The 19,413-nt window shown below is 45.0% G+C and overlaps 1 protein-coding gene across 1 annotated transcript in view; it reads right to left on the minus strand.

The window, feature by feature from the left end:
* Ptprj (protein tyrosine phosphatase receptor type J) overlaps positions 1–19,413 on the minus strand; it is a 51,116-nt gene that overhangs the window by 13,483 nt on the left and 18,220 nt on the right. Inside the window, exons 7-21 of the mRNA XM_090349239.1 lie at positions 18,568–18,822; positions 17,033–17,257; positions 15,734–15,931; positions 14,395–14,658; positions 12,787–13,044; positions 10,082–10,339; positions 8,710–8,985; positions 6,703–6,999; positions 5,391–5,522; positions 3,782–3,992; positions 3,533–3,657; positions 2,705–2,792; positions 1,401–1,442; positions 908–916; positions 712–799 (exon numbers count right to left, since the gene is read on the minus strand). Coding sequence (XP_090205365.1) covers positions 712–799; positions 908–916; positions 1,401–1,442; positions 2,705–2,792; positions 3,533–3,657; positions 3,782–3,992; positions 5,391–5,522; positions 6,703–6,999; positions 8,710–8,985; positions 10,082–10,339; positions 12,787–13,044; positions 14,395–14,658; positions 15,734–15,931; positions 17,033–17,257; positions 18,568–18,822 — 2,726 coding nt within the window. The remainder of the gene's footprint in view (positions 1–711; positions 800–907; positions 917–1,400; positions 1,443–2,704; positions 2,793–3,532; positions 3,658–3,781; positions 3,993–5,390; positions 5,523–6,702; positions 7,000–8,709; positions 8,986–10,081; positions 10,340–12,786; positions 13,045–14,394; positions 14,659–15,733; positions 15,932–17,032; positions 17,258–18,567; positions 18,823–19,413) is intronic.

The raw sequence follows: 19,413 nt of genomic DNA on the forward strand, positions 1-19,413 counted from the left end.
GACAAGAGCAACAAGTCCCAGATGAGATAAAGACAGTGTAAGCAGAGACATCTCAACAGACAGCACAAGTGGTCCTGATGGAATCGGGGGACATTACACAAAGGAGGTGATATCTGTGTGAGTCAGGGGAGACATTCTGAGTGGGGGCACTTCTGGGCTGGTTTAGGGGAACAAAGGGTATCAAACACTGGAAGGCAGATCTAGACAAGAAACTCCTTCTGCTGGAAGTGAACTGGAGAGAGAGGTCGGAAGGGAGAAAAACAATGAGGGAAGAGGTGACACTGTTCAAAAAGAAATGTACTCACTAGCTGACTTACAAAATTGGAACCCCTCTGTACATCACCTCTCCAAAAAAATTCAAATAGAAAGAAAAAGAAAAAGTAACTCCTTTTGCAGGGCTTATAACCCTCCCGTAGCTGTCTCACCCAGACCTCTGACTGCCCCCATGGGGTTTCTTTTCTAGTTATTCTCATGACTTGATTCCACAGTGAACATTCTCTGCGGATAATCTTCAGGAACAACTAAGTTACACATCAAATCCACTAGGAGGAAAGCTGCATGTGAGTTTCATGGCTAACAAGGGCACACTCACAAAGCTCCCCTCCCTCTAAAACAGTCACCTCTTACCCCAAAGCTTCACCCTAAGAGACAAAAGTGGACCGTTTGCCAGCATTCAGGACAAATGGACAGCAAAGTGTCACAAACACATACTTCATACTCCTCAGCGAAGCCACAGTTGGAATCAGCTTGCTGTTTCTTGAAGTAGGCCTCAAAATTCTCCACCCTGATTAACTTGGATCTAAGGAAACAAAAGAACTTACTAGTGGATCTCTTTTTACACTTAATGAGGCACATGCTCAAGAATAGGCAAATGTAACTTTAAAAAGAAAATCAGGAAGTTACTCACTTTTTAGGTCTTCATCAACAAAAGGAAAAGAAGGGGGAAAAAGCAATTAGAATTATTTGTTCATTTGAGAAGTAAGCATTTTTCAAAGTAACAAAAACCAAATATAGCTCAGAAGAGGAGGGGTACAGATTAAAATATTATTATTTATATGATACTGCAATCTAAATTAAGAAACTAATTCTGTTGCATAACTAATCCTATTTGTACATTTAAATAAATCCTTCTCTTCCCTAGATTCTGATAACCCACTGTTTTTTTTTTTAATCACAAAATACATATTTACTGGTGAAATTACAGGCAATGGCTAAGAAACCACATGCCTTGAGACCAATAAAATATGGATTCCTTGTAGAAAAAAAACTTACAAGATCCTATCCAAGTGTGTCAATCATGAAAACTGACAACAAATTCCAGCTAAAATTCTATAGATAGCCACTGAACAGATTGAAAGACTGGGTGCCTTAAAATGAAGCTCGGAATGTTAAATACTTACTTGATTTGAGAAAAAGACACTTCATTGTTCTTTGCATCTTTCCTGATTTGAAAGAAAACAAAAAAGACCTATTAGATACTACATTTTTGTTGTTGCTGGCTTTTGGTGCCAATCTTGGAGCTTGAACTCAAAAGCCAAGGCGCCTTGAGCTTCTGCGCTCAAGGATACCACTTGAGCCATAGCTCCACTTGCAGATTTCTGAGTGGTTAACTTAAGGTGCGTCTCATATACTTTCTTGCTGGGGCTGGCTCTGAACCGCAATTCTCACATCTCAGACACCAACATAGCTAGGATAACAGGCCTGAGCCACCAGTATCGTACTTACTAGATACCTTTCACAACTCTACCAAATGCCTTTTCTCTGGGCAGTGGTGGTTCAGGTCAGACAATAAATCCCATTTAGGCTTACTGGTCCAAAGGAGAAAAATTACAGTCACAATTACAAAATTACAATTACAAATCTGTACAATTGTTCTCCTTTAGACTATTTTTTGGATATGGGAAAATCTTACTCAAGCAACTTCTTGATGAAATTATCTTACTGTACAGCATGACTGGTTATTTATGCTCTTGTTTTTGAGGAAGCCTTTCTGATCAATTAACCCAACAGACTTGAAACCAGTAAGGCTCAGTGCTACCACCTAGAGGTAGCCTGTACTCCTGTGCACTGCAGGCACCCACAGGTGGCAGGTGGCCTCTGACAAAACACAACCTGAAAGGCAATTTGGCAACTCTGAATCAAAACTGAAGAAAGAGCTCAGCACTTGTAGCTCACTTGTATAATCCTAGCTACTTAGGGGGCTGAGTTCTAAGGATTTCAATTGAAAGCTGGGCCAGTCCTGGGACTTGAACTCAGGACCTGACCACTGTCCTTGGACTTTTTTCTTCAAGGCTAGCATTCTACCCCTTGAGTCTCTTTCTGGCTTTTCTATGTATGTGGTACTGAGGAATTGAACCCCGGTCTTCATGCATGCTAGGCAAGCACTCTAACTCCAACTCCTGGCCCAAAACTTTTTTTTTTCTTTTTTTTTGGTGGGTCATGGGGCTTGAACTCAGCCTGGGCGCTGGCCCTGAGCTCTTCAGCTCAAGGCTACCGCCCTACCCTTGAGCCAAGCCCCACTTCCCATTTTCTAGAGGTTAATTGGAGATAAGAGTCTCAGGTCCTTTTGTGCCCAGGCTGGCTTTGAACCTTGATCCTCAAATCTCAGCCTCCTGAGTAGCTAGGATTACAGGCTTGAGCCACCGTGCCCGGTTTCCAAAATCTTTTTTTAAAAGAAGCCTTAGAATAACACACACATCATCACCTTTTTTTCCTCCAGAAGATGAAGCCTCCCACCGCCACAACGACCATGGCACCAAAGATGCATCCAAACACAGCTCCACAGATGACGCCTAGGGAGAGTGCAGGGGGAGGCTCTGAGGAGTTCATGCAGGACTACGTGCTATACCAGCAAGCAGCTTGAGGCCCTCCCCACATGTGTGCATGTGCATATACGCATGTACACACACACACACCACCACCACCACATCATACACCAGTTGAATATCTATCTTCAGACCTACACCTTGTCTAGACATTCAAGAGCTGGTTCTTTGTCTCCAGCCCACCACTACCTGGACACTTTTCAAAAAGCTACTGTTCCTCCCCCACATCTCATGCCCTAAGTCAGCTCTTTTCATAAGAGGGGCATGACACAAGAAAGTCAATCTAAGTCACTGTGTAATGCAGAGCAAGCTATTTCTACTTCCCCTCTCTGTTAGCAATGGTATTTTAAAAGGGGGGTTGGACAAGGTGATTCCTTCACTCCTTCCGGCAGAGATACTCAGGAATTCTATACAGTAAGTCACTCTGTGTACTTGGCACCTGGGTGGCCATGGCTGTAGGATAAGATGCAAGGACTGAGAAGTGTGCAAATCAGAAGTGTGACTAGCAGCTAGAGAAGGGAGTTGTAGAGATGGAGGATCTTAAAAGCAGAAGTTGAGCTGAGCTCAAAGGCCATCTCAAGTTGTGAGAAGAGAAAGACAGGAACTCTAACCCCCTTGGGGAGCAGGGAAGCAGACCAACAGTGACTTCCCACGGACATCTGAACCAAACCCCGCTGGACCAGTAAGGGATGCTGCCTTTCCTCTACCTGGATCCTGAGGCAGGAAAACAGCCTCCGAATAGCGACTGAAGGACACATAGCTCTCAGCCCCATTGATGAGCCCGTCATTTTGGCGATGGAAGGTGATGTTGGTGAAGCCAGCCACACAAGCCCTGTGACAAAGAGCAAAATCAGGCTGTGGAGACATGTCTGGTGCCACAGCCACCTAGAGGTTTTCATTTGTTTGTTTTTCCCACACAAACCTCAGTCCCAAACTGCCCAAATAGAAGGAATTACCGATAGGAACCCAGAGGTTCCAGCTTCCCGTTGTAATAGCCGTCGGTGGTGGACTCATTCCCAACATCAATTTCATATTTCAAGACTTGAGACAAGCCCTGAGAGCGCCCTCTTTCCTCTGTTTTTATGAGGTATGTCACATAAGTGTCGGAGGCCCCCTTTTTAAAATCTTCATATGTGTATTTCAAAACATCTGCAGAAGGGTGGCCTGCTAAGAAAGGAACGCAGAAGACAACTCGTAAATGAAGGCCGAGCAGGACATGTGTCCCACATACAAATAACACCGATGCCAGGGGATCACGTCACTGGCTTCTGTCTCCCATGTACCTCCTAGAGCCAGGCCTTGCTTACAGTAAATTCGGAGAGCTTCTTACAGTAACTCATCTCATCACCACAAATCTCATCACCCCGAATGATCACCCCCATTCTAAAACTAAGAAGACCTGGCACAAGGTCACATGGCCCATGCAGTGTATCTGACCCTGGCCTGTGACCTTGCTCACTGCAGGCCACAAGGGGCCAGCCCAGTCATGTGCACATCACCACATCATTCGGATCATTTGAACTTGGGATTGGTTAAAACCATCAAGGGGGTTTGCAGGGGAAGACAAAGAACTTGGAATAGATCAAAACAAAAAGAAATAGGGACAGAAAGAGAAAGACAGATGTCATTAATCCTTTTGGGGAAGCGGGGGAGGAGGGCCCCCAGTCCCGAGGCTCTGAACGCAGGGCCTGGGCACTGTCCTTGAGTTTCTGTACTCAAGGCTAATGCTCTACCACACTTCAGCCACAGCTACACTTTCGCCTTTTTTGGTAATTAGAAACTTTACTGCCCAGACTGGCTTCAAAACACAGTCATCAGATCTCACCCTCCTGAGTAGAATTACAGGCATGCGCAACAGGTACCTGTTGATGAATCATGTCTGAAATTCTGGAACAGGTTTATGATACCAGCACATTTCTATTTCTATCCTCCAGGTCCCCATATTCCTGAAAGTAACTGTGCTTCTTGGCTTCTTCTAGGATTCCAGGACAGAAGCGGCCCTATACTAATCACATTTTGCTGAAATAACCACAGAAAATAACAAAACAAGGCCTATGCCAAGCACTCAAGTCATTCTCCTCTTACTGCCAAGGAGAAAACAGCAGCATTTAAGGAAAATCAGGACTGACCCACCCTCCTCTTTGAGCAGCAGCATGCTCTTTGCAAAGCCTCACCAACAAATAAAAACACTTCTTTATTAAGAGAAAGCCAGACTCTTAAGGATAAACTGGAGGAAGAGGCAGACAAAATTGTAAAGGGAAGAAAAATCTAGAGCCAAGGTAGGCAAGTTATAGTCTAAGGGCCAAACCTAGCCACCTCCTGTTCTGGTAAGTAACTTTTCACAGGAAGAGGTGCATTCACTGTTTATTTATCTTCTATAATTGTCTTCCTTCCACAATGGTAGGGTTGCGTAACTGTCATAGAGACTACAGTGCTTGCAAAGGTTAAGACACCTGTTCTTTAGAGCTTCTGAGAAACATCGGCAACCCTTGAACTTCAAATGGGATGGGGCTAGCCCTCCATCTCTGAGAGCCAAAGCACAAGCTACAGCCTGGCCGTCCTTACCTTCCCCAGTGGTGAGAATGACAGCATAGGCTTTGATGGGTCCGTGGCTGGCTTCAAACCCACTGAACTTGACTTTCACTGAGTTGTGGCTGATGGAGGTAATATTAGGGGATCCATCCGGAGGAGGGGGGTCTGAAACAAATCAAACCAACACTTAAAACCAAACAGGGGATGAAAGCATGAAGGGAGTGAACGTGCTTAAACACCCTCCTCAGGCTCTGTCCTGCCCCGAAACCTGCACGCCGAGCTCACACAAACCACATTCAGCACCAGGAACAAAATCAGTAGCAAGCTGGGAAGCAAGGTAGGAGAGAGGGGAAGAGGGAGAGAGGGAGAGGGAGAGAGAGGGAGAGGGAGAGAGAGGGAGAGAGAGAGAGAGAGAGAGAGAGGGAGAGAGAGAGAGACAGAGAGGGACAGAGAGACAGAGACAGAGAGACAGAGACAGAGAGACAGAGAGAGACAGAGACACAGACACAGACACAGACAGAGAGACACAGACAGAGAGATACAGAGAGAGACAGAGACAGAGAGAGAGACAAAGACAGAGAGACAGACAGACAGACAGACAGACAGACAGACAGGGACCCTGGGGAATACACTCTGAAGTTGTTCACACACACCCATTCGCTCCCACGTGGACTCAGGACTAACATCAGTCAACTGAGCCAGGACAAAGATGGAGCAGATGCCGAAAGAGAAGCACAAAAGGTATCACACGAAGACATCTTTTCTCTTGACACCTGGTCACATTCCTGCTCCGTGGCCCTTCATGCTTGCTGGAGCTAGCTATCAAGTAGGAAAACCTAAATGACCTTCTTATCTCAGAAGCCAGAACAACCCATGCTAGAACATTCCATGAGTGACCCTCAGGTAATGCAACCTCTTCCTTTTGAAGTCAGTCCATTCAATTGAACTATATAATTTGAGGGTAGGTATTGGGGAGAGATGGGGGGAAAGCCAGAATGAGTGACATTGATCAAGATGCATTCTACTCATAACCTGACTTATGAAATTGAATCCTTTTTGTACAACTGCTTAATAACAATTAAGAAACCATAAGTGCTTTTTATAATGCAGTAAAGGACTCTCTACTTAAAGAAGATATGGTGATGAGCTATTCTGTCAACAACCAAACTCCTAAGAATGTAAAAAAACAACAAACAAAAAACAATTCCCCTGACTCTGCTTTTACAGACTGGATTTCTATAGAACGGGATACCTGCCTGCCAGCAAAGACTTTATAACAAAAAAGCAAAACACCGGACTTCTGGGCCACACCTGCAGAGCTGACCCTTCCTTCCCTGAGGCCCACCTGTGATGCCAGTGGTACAGGTGCCCTGGGTGGGCGGTGCCACCTTGTCACAGGACAAGGACAAGGTGGCGATGCTGATGTCGTACGAGGTAGAAAAATTCAAATGTGTGACTTCCGTGCTGCACTCGGTGCCGTTCTCCGAGGCACAGCTCTCCACCTGGGTGGTGTTCTCCCACGCTCCACTGCTGACCCCCAGCTTGAAGCCTGCACTGGTGCCCGGGGGGCAGGCCCACCTCAGAACCAAGGCTGGCTCTTTGGGGACCACCTCACAATGGAAAGATGTGACTGGTGCAGGATCTGCAAAACAAGCAGGGTACAGGGTGAGGTTCAAGGGGTGCAGGACCCTAGCCCAGCCACAACAAAGACATCATGTGTGGCCTTGAAGAACCAGCTCCAGCAGACCCTGAATGGACAAGAGCAGTCATTCCACTGTTAGAGGCTCAGCCAGCCTGCTGGGGGGGCACCAGATGAGGGATGGTGGGGGGGTGCCTGGGCTCCATGAGAAGAAGAAGCACCATGCTGAATGAAGGCCACCTCATTGTTTGAACTATTCCATTTAGGGTCCTCTTGGCAATCCTTTTGGGGGGCCCCATTTCACACATAAATCAACTGAGGTTAAGTAGTTTGCAGAAGATAATGGCCGAGGACAAAGCCAAAAGCGGAACTAAGGTTTTCTAAATCTCTACCTTTATAGACACAGTGAGCTGACTTATCTACAGAGGAGAGCATCCACGGTGCTACAGGATTCTAGCAGGGCGAAGCTCTCCCAAGGCACCATGCAGTCCCCACACTCTTCCCTGAGACCCGGATTCTATGAATTTTTTCTTCCACTTCAGGCTGCAATTATTATAGCAGTGGAAAACATCCAAATATAAAGATCAGCTCCTAGCTGGGGACGTGGCTCAAGTGGAGGAGCTCCTGTCTATCAAGTACGAGTCCCTGAGTTCATACCCTAGCACTACCAAAAAAAGCAAAACAAACAAAATAAAGATCAGGTAAGATGGAGCCTGAGTAGCCAGGGTGACTCTCAGGGATTCCTCAGTTACCAGTGCGAAAGGTCAGAGGGCCTAGCTGGAGTGCCATCAGGGAGACTGATCTAATGAGGCTCCGCCCCCCCCCCCCCCCCCCTCTAATCAGCCTGAACCCACTTGAGTGAGGGGACTCTAGGAGAGAGAATGAAATGGTCCAGGTTATGGAGGCTCAGGACCGGGAGCCAAGAGCTCTTCTAAGCCTACAGAGTCTCCCAGAGTCCCCTCAGCATAGAGCTCATCTGGATTCTGCTCTCCATCACACTTTCTGAACTGTGAGACAGGTCGGGGTCTGGGGGAGCTAAAAGGCTGAGCGTTCTTGTCACCTGTGGTCAGTGTAAGGGGGAAATCAGGAATTACAGGCCCAGACATCTTCCACCCCCCCCCCCAGCCCAGGACTTCTCTGGCTCCACGTCCTGTCCCTCACCCTTTTGTTCCCATGGATCCACTCCTGCTACTACTTTCTGCTCTTCCTCCAACACACAATTCTCCAATGTCAGGGCCCTTACGCTGGGCTCTCCTCAGCCTATAGTATTCTGATGCCCTGATATTCACATGGCTGGCTCCTTCCATTTCCCTTGGATGTTTATCCAAGTGGCCTCTCCCTTCTTTCATAGGACAGCTCAGGTAACCCCCTAGAGGAACAGTTCCTTTCCAGACTGTTCTCTTGGGTCAGTCACCCAGCTGCAGGACTAGTGCAGAATTTAATGAAATATCAGTTCCTGTTTCCCCTTCCTGTCTGTAGCGGTAATAATCATATAATGATGACTGTTATTCATTTGTCTTGATTATCTATCTTCTCACTAGGGAAGCCAGGACTTGTCTGTCTGGCATCAAGGAAGTGCTTGATAAACAACAGTTGAATGAAGACATGAAGAAGCCGCACCAGACCTAACAACGCACAGGCTGGGAAGAGATACCTGCAAGTGGCCACCACACAGGAAGGAGGCCGAGGGGAAGCGGAGACCACTCTACTCACCTGTACAGAATGACTCCGAGACAGGTACTGACTCAAGACCATCCCCCACTTGCGAAAAGATCTCCACTGTGTACGACGAGCCAGGTGTTAACTCCGTGACTATAACGAAAGTGACTCCTACGTCTCTGATCTCCTGGGTTATGTTGCTGGCATTTTCAGCCTGTGTAATAACAAGGCGGTACGAGTACGCTGGCGCGGCCGCATCCATGTTCTCCCAGTGGAAGGCTGCTGCGGTGGTGTTGGGTTCCACTACAATGTGGGACACGTGGCTGGGCCCTGGGTTTTAAAAAAAAAAAAAAATTACCCAAGCACTGGTGGCTCCTACCTATGATACAGGGAAGCAGAGCTGTGAGGATGGAGGTCTGCAGCCAGCCTCACAGGAAGGCCTGTATGACTCTTTGTTTTGTTTCTTGCGCTGGTACTAAGCCTTGAACTCACACCTTGGGTACTGTCCCGGAGCAGTTTTGCTCAAAGGTAGTGCTCCAACACCCGAATCACAGCTTAATTTCAGGCTTTTTGTTGATTAACTGGAGATAAGAGTCTTACAGGCCCAGGCACCAGTGGCTCTCTTCTCTTTAATCCTAGCTATTCAGGAAGATGAGATCTGAGGATGGCAGTTCTAAGCCAGTGCAGGCAAGAAAGTCCATGCGACTCTTATTTCCAATAAACCGCTCAGAAAAAGCCAGAGCTGTGGCTCAAGTGATATAATACTAGCCTTGAGCACAAGAAGCTCAGGGACAGTTCCTAGGCCCAGAGTTTAAGCCCCAAGCAAGGCTCCTCATCCAAACTGGACCTTCCAGTACCACAATTATCTCTCTAATCCACAGTAGGGATGAGTAGGTCACCAACGTCCTCAGTTTTCACAGGATGAGTCAGCCACTTTCTGCCTCTCAAAACAATTCCATCACTGGGCGAGGTGGCTCACACCTGTAATCATAGCTACTTAGAGGGCTGAGATCTGAGAGTCTCGGTTCAACACCAGCCGGGGCACTAAAGTCCATGAGACTCTTAACTCCAATTAACCACCAGAAAACCAGAAGTGGCGCTGTGGCTCAAGGAATAGGGTGGTAGCCTTGAGCTGAAGAGCACAGGGACAACGTCCAGCCCTAGACTCATGACTGACTAAAACACACACACACACACACACACACACACACACACACACACACAATTCCATGTTCACATGGCTTTAACCACACTGGACCAAGAGAACAGGTAAGCCTTTGGCAAGGCTGCTATGTTCAATGGGAAGCAGCTAAGAATCAAATCGAAGACCACAGACACAATAGACCCTTCCCCCATCCTTTCACAAGCTTCCTCCAAGCGAAAGGCCCAGAGAATCTCCCTTAGAAGGGCATCCTATGAGACTTACGTGTGTAATGTGCTACAGAGCCTGAGTCCCCCTGGACCTGATCTATTTCCGGAGTGATGGTGATATTGTACAACGTCCCAGGAGTGAGGCCCTCCAGCGTGATGGTTTTCTCCGAACTGCTGATTTGTCTGGAGCCATACTGAGACTGTACAACTACATGGTAGACATATCCTGGAGCACTGTCTCTGTTCTGCCATGCCAGTTGCATTTCAGTGGTAGTGACACTGACCACATGGATGTCACATACTGCACTGGAGTCTGCTCAGAAGGAAGGAAGAAAAAGAACTGGTCAGGACCACTGTGACAGTCAGCTTCATGTCACTCTCCAATGAGTTCCCAAAGGGCAAACTCTGAAGCCTCACCTCATTTGTGGATTTACTACGCACAGTTCTGATCATGCACTGACTAGTAATAATAATAATAATATTCCAAAAACAAAATTTTTAATTCCTACATGTACATCACAGAGCTCAATTGATGTGGAAAAGCCCTCAGTCAGTCCTATAATATCACCAGTCACATTGAAATAACGATCCAAGTCAGGTGCCCCCAATCCTAACTTCTAAGGATGCTGAGATCAAGTGGATTCCGATTCAAGACCATCTAGGACGGAAAAGTCCAAGACGTCATCTAAGTGGAACAAGAAGCTGGCTATGGTGTACGTACTTATCTGTCATCCATCCCAGCTATTGTGAGAAACCTAAAAATAGCAAGATCATTGCCCAGATGTGTACCAGGGCAAAACAGTGAGACCCTAACTCAAAATAACCAGTGCAAAAAAAGAGCTGATGTGCTTCAACAGTAGAGTTCCTATATAGAAAAGGCAAGGCCCTGAGTCCAAATCCCACTACCATTTTTTTTTTCCAGTCCTGAGGTTTGAACTCAGGGTCTGAGCACTGTCCTTGGGCTTCCTCAAGGCTAGAGCTCTACTACTTGAGCCACAGTGCCACTTCTGGCTTTTTTTCTATGTATGTGGTACTGAGGAATCAAACCCAGGTCTCCCTGCATGCAAGGCAATCACTCTACCACTAGGCCAAACTCCCGGACCCCCACTACCATTTTTTAAAGTCCACACTGGGTGCTACTTAAGAGGCTATTTAAGAGGCTGAGATCTAAGGATCATGGTTCAGAGCCAGCCTGGGTAGAAAAATCTGTAAGACTCTTATAAGTGGAGATGTGGCTCAAGTGGCAGAATGCTAGTCCAAAAGGTCAGGGGCAGTGGCCCTGAGTGGAAGAGAGGGCGGAAGGAAGGGGAAAAGAAAAGGGAAAGGGAAAGGAGTCACCCTAGATCTATAGGCCATCATACCAATCCTGATAGGCAAGATGATAGAATACAAGATAGGTGTTAAAATTACCCTATAAATCACCATTTTTAGGGAAGTGAATGAACCTGGAAAAATCATCTGGACTGAAGTAAGCCATTCAGAGAGTCGAAGAGCGTATATTTTCTCTCACATGTGGCAGTTAAGCCTAAAAGACGAATATATCTGAAAACATACTGAGGTCCATATGCATAAATACCCAAATGGATCAGGGTAGTATGTGTAGGAGCAAGATTCCCACAGTATAATATACCTTCTGAACAATTAACAGTTTAACAAAATGAATGCAATGCCAGAAAACTATATGTGTTGTCTGAGAGGGGTGGGAGCTAATGTCAAGGAAGCAGACAAATAAGCCAACAGGAATGGTTGGTGAATACAGCCAAAGTATCCCAAGGGCCGGGCGGGCGTTGTGGCTCACACCTGTAATCCTAGCTACTCAGGAGGCTGAGATCTGAGAATTAAGGTTCAAAGCTACCTTGGGCACAAAAGGACCTGAGACTCTTAGCTTCAATTAACCTCTAGAAAAGGGAAGTGGGGCTTGGCTCAAGGGCAGGGTGATAGCCTTGAGCTAAAGAGTTCGGGGACACCGCCCAGACCCAGGGGTAGGGCAGTAGCCTTGAGCTGAAGAACTCAAGGACAGCACCCAGTTCGAGCCTTCGAGCCCCATGACCCACAAAAAAAAAAAAAAAAAAAAAAAAAATCCCAAGGTACATATGTGAAAATGGAACAAGAAAACTTGAGGAAACTTGAGGAAAGGGGTAGGGATGGGATAACTGAAGGTTAGGTAGGGAACAAGTGATGGAATGAAAGACATTTATCAAGGAATGATGTAATATGTCAGCAGCAAAGCCTAGTGATAGAGTGTTCATATAGTCCTAGGTTTGATTCCTCTGTATGACATACACAGAAAAGGCCAGAAGTGGTGCTATGGCTCAAGTGGCAGAGTACTAGCCTTGAGCAAAAAGTGTCTAAGGACAGTACCTAGCCTAGGCCCTGTATTCAAGCCCCAGGACTGGCAAAAAAAAAAATTATATATATATTCAGTTATACATAAAGCGGTATGATAAACTCAAACACCCCTTTGTACAACTATTTGAATAAAAACAATTTTTTTAATTACAGTATAGAAAAAAGCATATATGTACATATTTATATATTATCAGTAATTAACTCTGGTTGATGCTTTACATAAGGTAAATTTTTTTCTTTTGGTTTATCACTACTTCTTATCATTGTATAAAACAGTCATAAAATATTCATAAGAGGTTTTGTTTTTCCCTTAATACAAGGGCAGTAGTTGAAATACATGGCATCTATAAACCACTCCCATCTCCTTTAAGCAACATCCCCGTTTGACAGAAACACAACACACTTGCTTACTAGTTCTACTCATAACTTCCTGGGGTGGCCCTTCAGTCCCATTGGGGCCTTGTGGAAATATTTCAAAACGATAACTGGTTCCAGGTTTTAAGTTATCGATGATTATTGTTTGGTTGGTGGTCACAATAACTCGTTGCTCTCCAGTTTCCTCCTGTATGATAACAATCCTAAAGGATTCTGAGTCACTGCTGTTCCAAGCTAAGCCGATTTCCCTTGTGCGAACAAGCGTCACTTGAAAGTGGGAGACAGGACCAGGAGCTGGGGGGAAGAGAGTAAATGATAAGATTAAAAATTTCTATCTCTGTGAAGGAAGATACTGTACAAGAGGAAATGTACTCATTACTTAACTCAGGTAATCCCTCCGTACATCACCTTTATAATCACAATATAAATTTGAAAAAAAAAATCTCTAGCTCTGAGCTATGAGTGTCATGATTCACATTGTGCCCAGCCTAGACTACACAGCAAGACCTAGGCAGGAAAGAGGAGGGGCGGGGAAAGAGGGAGAGAGGAAAATAAGATAGACAGACAAATAAAAAGAAAGAAAAAGAGAGAGGGGGACCTAAAATGCAAGCACAACTAATCCTCAAAAAAACAGTAACACTCAGAGTAAAAGCACATTCAGCAGGAAGCATCACAAACCCGAGAATGACTGGATGTACTTGGCTGCAGCCCATGTGTCTCTTCCCTCCCTGCCCCACACCCCCTCTTTTCCATGATTCCTAGGAATATAAACCAACTTTTTACATTGGCTTGGGTACCTGTGAGTTTAGGGGGTCGTTTTTATAAAAGAAAATATTCTCCTCTTAAATAAAGTAAACAAAAACCTAGCTGTAAAAAAAAAAGCACATTTGGGGCCGGGAGTTTGGCCTAGTGGTAGAGTGCTCGCCTAGCATGCACGAAGACCCGGATTCAATTCCTCGGTACCACATACATAGAAAAAAGCCGGAAGTGGTACTGAGGCTCAAGTGGTAGAGCTCTAGCCTTGAGAAAACCCAAGGACAGTGATCAGGCCCTGAACTCAAGCCCAGGACCAGCAAAAAAAAAAAAAAAAAAAAAAAAAAAAAAAGCACATTTAAGACCCTCATTTTTTTTTTCTTTGGATCACCAACTGCAACACAAGCCAATGTTAGTACCATGGAGAGAATACCTGGCCACCAGAATGTAGGCACTGCATAGTTAAATTGTACAAAGTCATTCACAGAAAAGAGCACAGGCAAAGAATCCCTTTGCTCATGGCAAAGGGCTCAGGTTCTGGAATAGAAACTTACCATTCCTGGCTACTTCATCTTCAATGCCTCATTAAGTCTCCTATGGGCCTAATGCCACATCTGTCACTTAGCAGACAGGGGAGGCAACACTACATGACCTCTCTCAGCCTTGGCCTCATCCATAAAATGAGATTAGCCGTGTGGCAGAGACATCACAAGCCTTCAGTACACAAGCTGCTCAGTGTTGGCAATGGTCACTATCACACGCGAGCCCCTAGAGGCCCCTGTGCCATGCTGCACATTCCTGCAGGAAAGGAACAAGGTGTCCTTTCCTCAGATCTAGACTGGCACAAGGTAGACCCCAAGAAAGGTGAGCCAGAGCACTAAATGAACTCACGGGTGTACACCTGGAGAAAGCCTGGCACTCCCTCCATGTCTTCCAGGAAAGGACACACTGTGACGTTGTACAAAGTGCTTGAGTGGAGTCCAGGAATGATGAGATGCTTCTGAGAGACAGTGAAGTTAAGGACACCGGTATCCCCTGCCACATGGACCTTGTATGTATAGGCAGAGGACGACCCCTTATATTTGTCTTTCCAGGTCAGGTTCATGCTTGTATAATTGATGGCCACAACGCTGATGTCGAAAACCTGGCCAGAATCTATAAAAACAAAATTTTTAAAAAGTAAAAAAATAAATAAATGACCACACCAGATAATGAATTGTTGTAGGGCCAGCACCAGTGCCTTGCGCCCGTAATTCTAGCTACTCGGGCAGCTGAGATCAGAGGATCTCATGCCAGCCTCAACAGGCAAATTCATGACACTCTTATCTCCAAAAAAACAAAAACAAACAAACCAAAAAAACAAAAACAAAAACCCCAGAAATGGAGCTGTGTCTCAAGTAGTAGAGCATTTAGCCTTGACTACAAAAGCTCAAAGAGTTCAAGTCCCAGGACTCTCACATATTCACACATTCACACATTCACACACACACACACACACACACACACACACACACACACACAAAGAGTTGTAATAGAGTTTCACCATATAACCATAACTAGAGTGTATATGAGTCCCTCAAAAGTCAGGAACTTTGAACCCTGAGAGTGTCACTGGATGTAGGATTACTCAACCTCTTCCTCTAAGTCTCCTCCATTCATGCCTCCTGTCGCCATTGGGGAGCCCCCCCGCCCTCCGGTCTTGCAATGCAGCACTGGATCCAACTGCACGCAGTTTCCTATGTCCGTCTGTCTCAACTACCCAATATTACAAACTCCCTGAGAGTCAAAACCCTGGGCACATTTCTTAATGCCCTCATCTGCTAGAAAAGTTACAGAGTGGGCCTGGGATGAAGCACAATATGAAGCAGCAATGGCCACTGTCGATAGAAAGGTTCATATGCATTCCGAGGGCAAGCTAAAATCAGAAATTCATTTGCTTAGCCCAAGGGTGGAAAAGCTCTATGCAATGACAGCAGAAGATCCAAACATGTTAGCAGTCTATCTCCACAGCTGATATGCAGAGACAGAAAAGGCAGCACCCAGCATCTTTACAGAGTACAGTGTTCAATGTCTTGGCGAGCTTTGAAGAAACCCAACGATGTGCTCTACTCCAAAGTTCCCCCCACCCCGAAAACTCTCTGACAATGAAACTGGTTGCTAAGAAAGAAATGACTCAGATCCAACGCAAGGAATCTCAACGATACAAACCACTTCACAAAATTCCACATACTTGTAAGGAAAGAGATGGACTGGGACCGTCCTTCTGTGCCACCGGCTGCTTGAGAATATACAGTGGCACTGTATTGAGTGTCAGACTCTAACCCGACGAGCTGAACTTCCGTGTGCCGGGGCTCCTTGCCAGGAACCACAGTGCTGTTGAGTGTCCAGTGTAGTGTTACCTCTGAGCATCTCTCTGTGTTGTTGGTATCTGGTTTGAGCACAAAAGCAAAGAAATCAGCCACAAAAGGAACACAGCCTCCATCTTTCAGCACCTCATCCATATGATGATTCATCCAATAATAATCTCTGTGGACACTTCATCAATATCTGCCTGGTTATATTACTTTATACTATTGGGAATGCCACAGGTGGCTTGTATTCTCCCTCAACTCTGATCTTTGGACCATTCTCCTTCATTATGTTCTCCCAGCATGATTTTTACAGGCAGCTACCCAAAGCCCATTCAAGGAATGCTTTCACTAGAACAGACCCCAGCCAGGACAGGAACAGCAAGGTGTGAAAATGGAAAGGCCTAATGGCCTTCTCTCCTTGACCTGGGTGGAAATAGCCACTCTGAAAAACAAAGCTGCTATAGTGATGCAAAAAGAAGGGATGAGAATTGCCTTGTTTCTTTAATAGCTTGCTGCCTACAGTGGGGAGATATACATAGACTACAAATTACTCTTTCCAGTCCAGTTTCCATCTGTCACTTGAAATTGAAAGCCTAACATTGCAGATACTGGGGAGGAAAGGAGGAATGGAGGAATGGAGAGAGGGATAGGGGGAAGGACAGGACAGGACAGGACAGAGAAGGGGAGGGGAGGGGATCCTAATATTTGCTTTGTACATGTTTCCTTAGGAATAAAATAAGCATTAAGGGTCATCAGAGAGAACCCTGAAAATGCCATGAAATGTACAAATGATCTCTAAAGTATAGAAGAGATTGGATAGATATCTTCCCAAGCTTCCTTTTCCTCAAGAGATGTGCTAAAGTTCCTCCAGTTGGCCCACTTAGGCTAACTCACCAGCTATCTGTCCAACTGAAAAATTTAAAGAGAAAAAGGGCCCACCTACAGTCCCGACTGCCAGAAGTCTCAAGACCCGCAGTCATTTGGAACCCCAAAATGTTAGCCTGTAAAATAAAACCATCTTCCTTTCCTTTTCAGAGAGGCATAGAACCAAACTAAAATGTGGAGAGGAAGCCTTAAGTCAATTCTAGAACTTCATACAGACATGAGAACAGTATTTAAAGAAAAAAAACCTAAACTATAAAGTTATTGAAAGTCAATATCAGAGCTGTGTAACTCACCCAAGTCACCTTCATTATTTGATTTTGAAAGAATCTGGACAATATTCTGAGTCCCTGGCATCAGGCCTGATATGTTGACTGCTGAATCTTGAAACAACTTGCAACTGTGGCTAGTGCTTTGAAGCAACATCCGGCAAGATTCAGTGTCATTGTCATTGCTCCAGGAAAGAACAACCTGTGTCATACCCATGAAGGCAACATGAAGATCCGACACTGGAAGAGGCTCTGTTGCAAAACCACACAATAAACATTCATAAAACAGAGTATCTTAAGTCGACTGTCATCAAAACATCCACACAGCTGAGTGCCTGATGGCTCATCCCTGTAATCCATTCTAGCTATTCAATAGGCTGAGACCTGAGGATCAAAGTTGAAGCTTGCCCAGGCAAGAAAGTTTATGAGACTCTATTCTCCAATTAACTACCAAAAAGCAAGAAGTAGACTCAAGTGGTAGAGAGCCAGCCTTGAGTAGAAAAGCTAAAGGACAACTCGCAGGCCCTAAGTTCAGGACCCAGTGTGGGCACAAAAAAACTAAGTAAATTAAAAAAAATTTAACTGGCTAAATTTCAAAAATGTTAAAAAGCCACTAGAAGCCATTTATTTGGTGCTTGCTTGCTCCATGGGCAAAAGGAGATGATATGTAAACCTGGCTTACTCATGTTATAGACTTTAGCAGCCCACAGGATTTTATAGGCCAGGGATTTGCCAGTCAACAAGGTATCCATCCAACCATCCAACTATCCATCTGTCTGTCCATCCATCCATCCATCCATCCATCCATCCATCCATCCATCCATCCATCCATTCCCCTAACCCTCCCTGCACTGTTTCTTCAGAGAAGGCTGGCCTGGAACTGCCATCCTCTCTGTTTCTCAGCCTCCCACAGAGCTGGAGTAACAGACAAACATGGCACTCTGTTCGCTTTGGATTTAGGAGAGGTCTCATGAGTGTTCTCAGCCTCCCACGAAGCCAGGATTCCAGGCATGACCAAGCATTCGGCTATACATTTCCTTTTATTCTTTTCAGCTTAAAAAGAGCTGCTAAATTTGCTGCTATAACAACTTGTGAAGGTACTGCCACCTAAGCCTTAAAGTTATCAAGAATCTTAATTCAAGTCTAAACGTCATGTTGCTCTGTCATTTGAGACACGAATTTGTCTATAAAGTACACCAAACTTTCCCACCCAATGGAAAGTCCTGGGAATTTATGACTACCACATCAATGTCTGAAGGAGCTTAAAAAGTGAGAAATGACTGGTCACCAAATCTTATTTCTAATGAGATCTCCTCCATTCCAGGGTCTAAACCATTAATAATAGAAGTTTTTGTTGTTGTTGTTATAACAAAACAGCTGAGACAAAGACTTCCAGAAACACACAGGACCCTAATCCTGAAAGATCTAGCTACCTGACATAGCACGCACAATACCGTTTCTCCTCTTCTACATGAAGAAAACAAAGCTCTTTTTAACAGACAGTCTGAATGGACAAGGTACAAACAAGGGTTCATGATCACGCTGTATGCCTGTCACCTTACCTGTTGTGACATTTTTGATCATGGGATCTCCCCAAATATGACTTTCCGGGTTGGAGAATGTGTAGGAAGTCTCTGGATGTAAGCTTGTAAGATTATGAGGATTCTGATCACTAGCGTTGAACAGCCTTTCGTTAGGAATCTCGTCCGTTACTTTGTACGTGTAGTTTGAAGCAGCTGTGTCATTGTTTTTCCAGGTGAGGACCACATTGGTTGGACGGACAAAATGAGTTTTAATGTCAAACACAGGAGTGGGTGCTATTTAAAGGTTTTCAAGGAACACAGAAAAAAAAAGAAGAAGAAGAAATATGATTAAAATAGGCATGCAAGAACACCATCAGCTCTGTAGGTCTACTTTCCAAAGCTCTACTTGCAGAACTGCCCCATCTGGTAAGTGAGTCATCTGGCCACTCAAGGCTCAGGTTCCTGAGACAGCAGCTTAACAAACCACACCAAAACTAAAGATTTAATACTGTGCTACAATGAGATAATAAACAAGATCACTAGATTGGGACTGGGTCCCAGTTCCTCTCCTGTTCATTCCTATTGGATTTTTTTTAATTTATTGTAATTAATAGAAGGGTTACATGATATTTGCCAGATAGAAGGTGCATTAATTCACATACATTGATACCCTTTCACATGTCCTATTGGATTTTAACTTACAAAATCTCTAGATCACAGTTCACAGAGCCTTTGGAATCATGACACTTTCTTTTTTCTTTCTTTTTTTTTTTTTTTTTTTTTTTTTATGTGTGTGTGTGGTGGGTCATGGGGCTTGAACCTGGCCTGGGCACTGTCCCTGAGCTCTTCAGCTCAAGGTTACTGCCCTATCCATGGACCTGAGTG

This window comes from Megascapheus bottae, chromosome 16 (genome assembly GCF_031878675.1).
Source record: "Megascapheus bottae isolate mThoBot1 chromosome 16, mThoBot2.hap1, whole genome shotgun sequence".
Classification (NCBI taxonomy): Eukaryota; Metazoa; Chordata; class Mammalia; order Rodentia; family Geomyidae; genus Megascapheus; species Megascapheus bottae.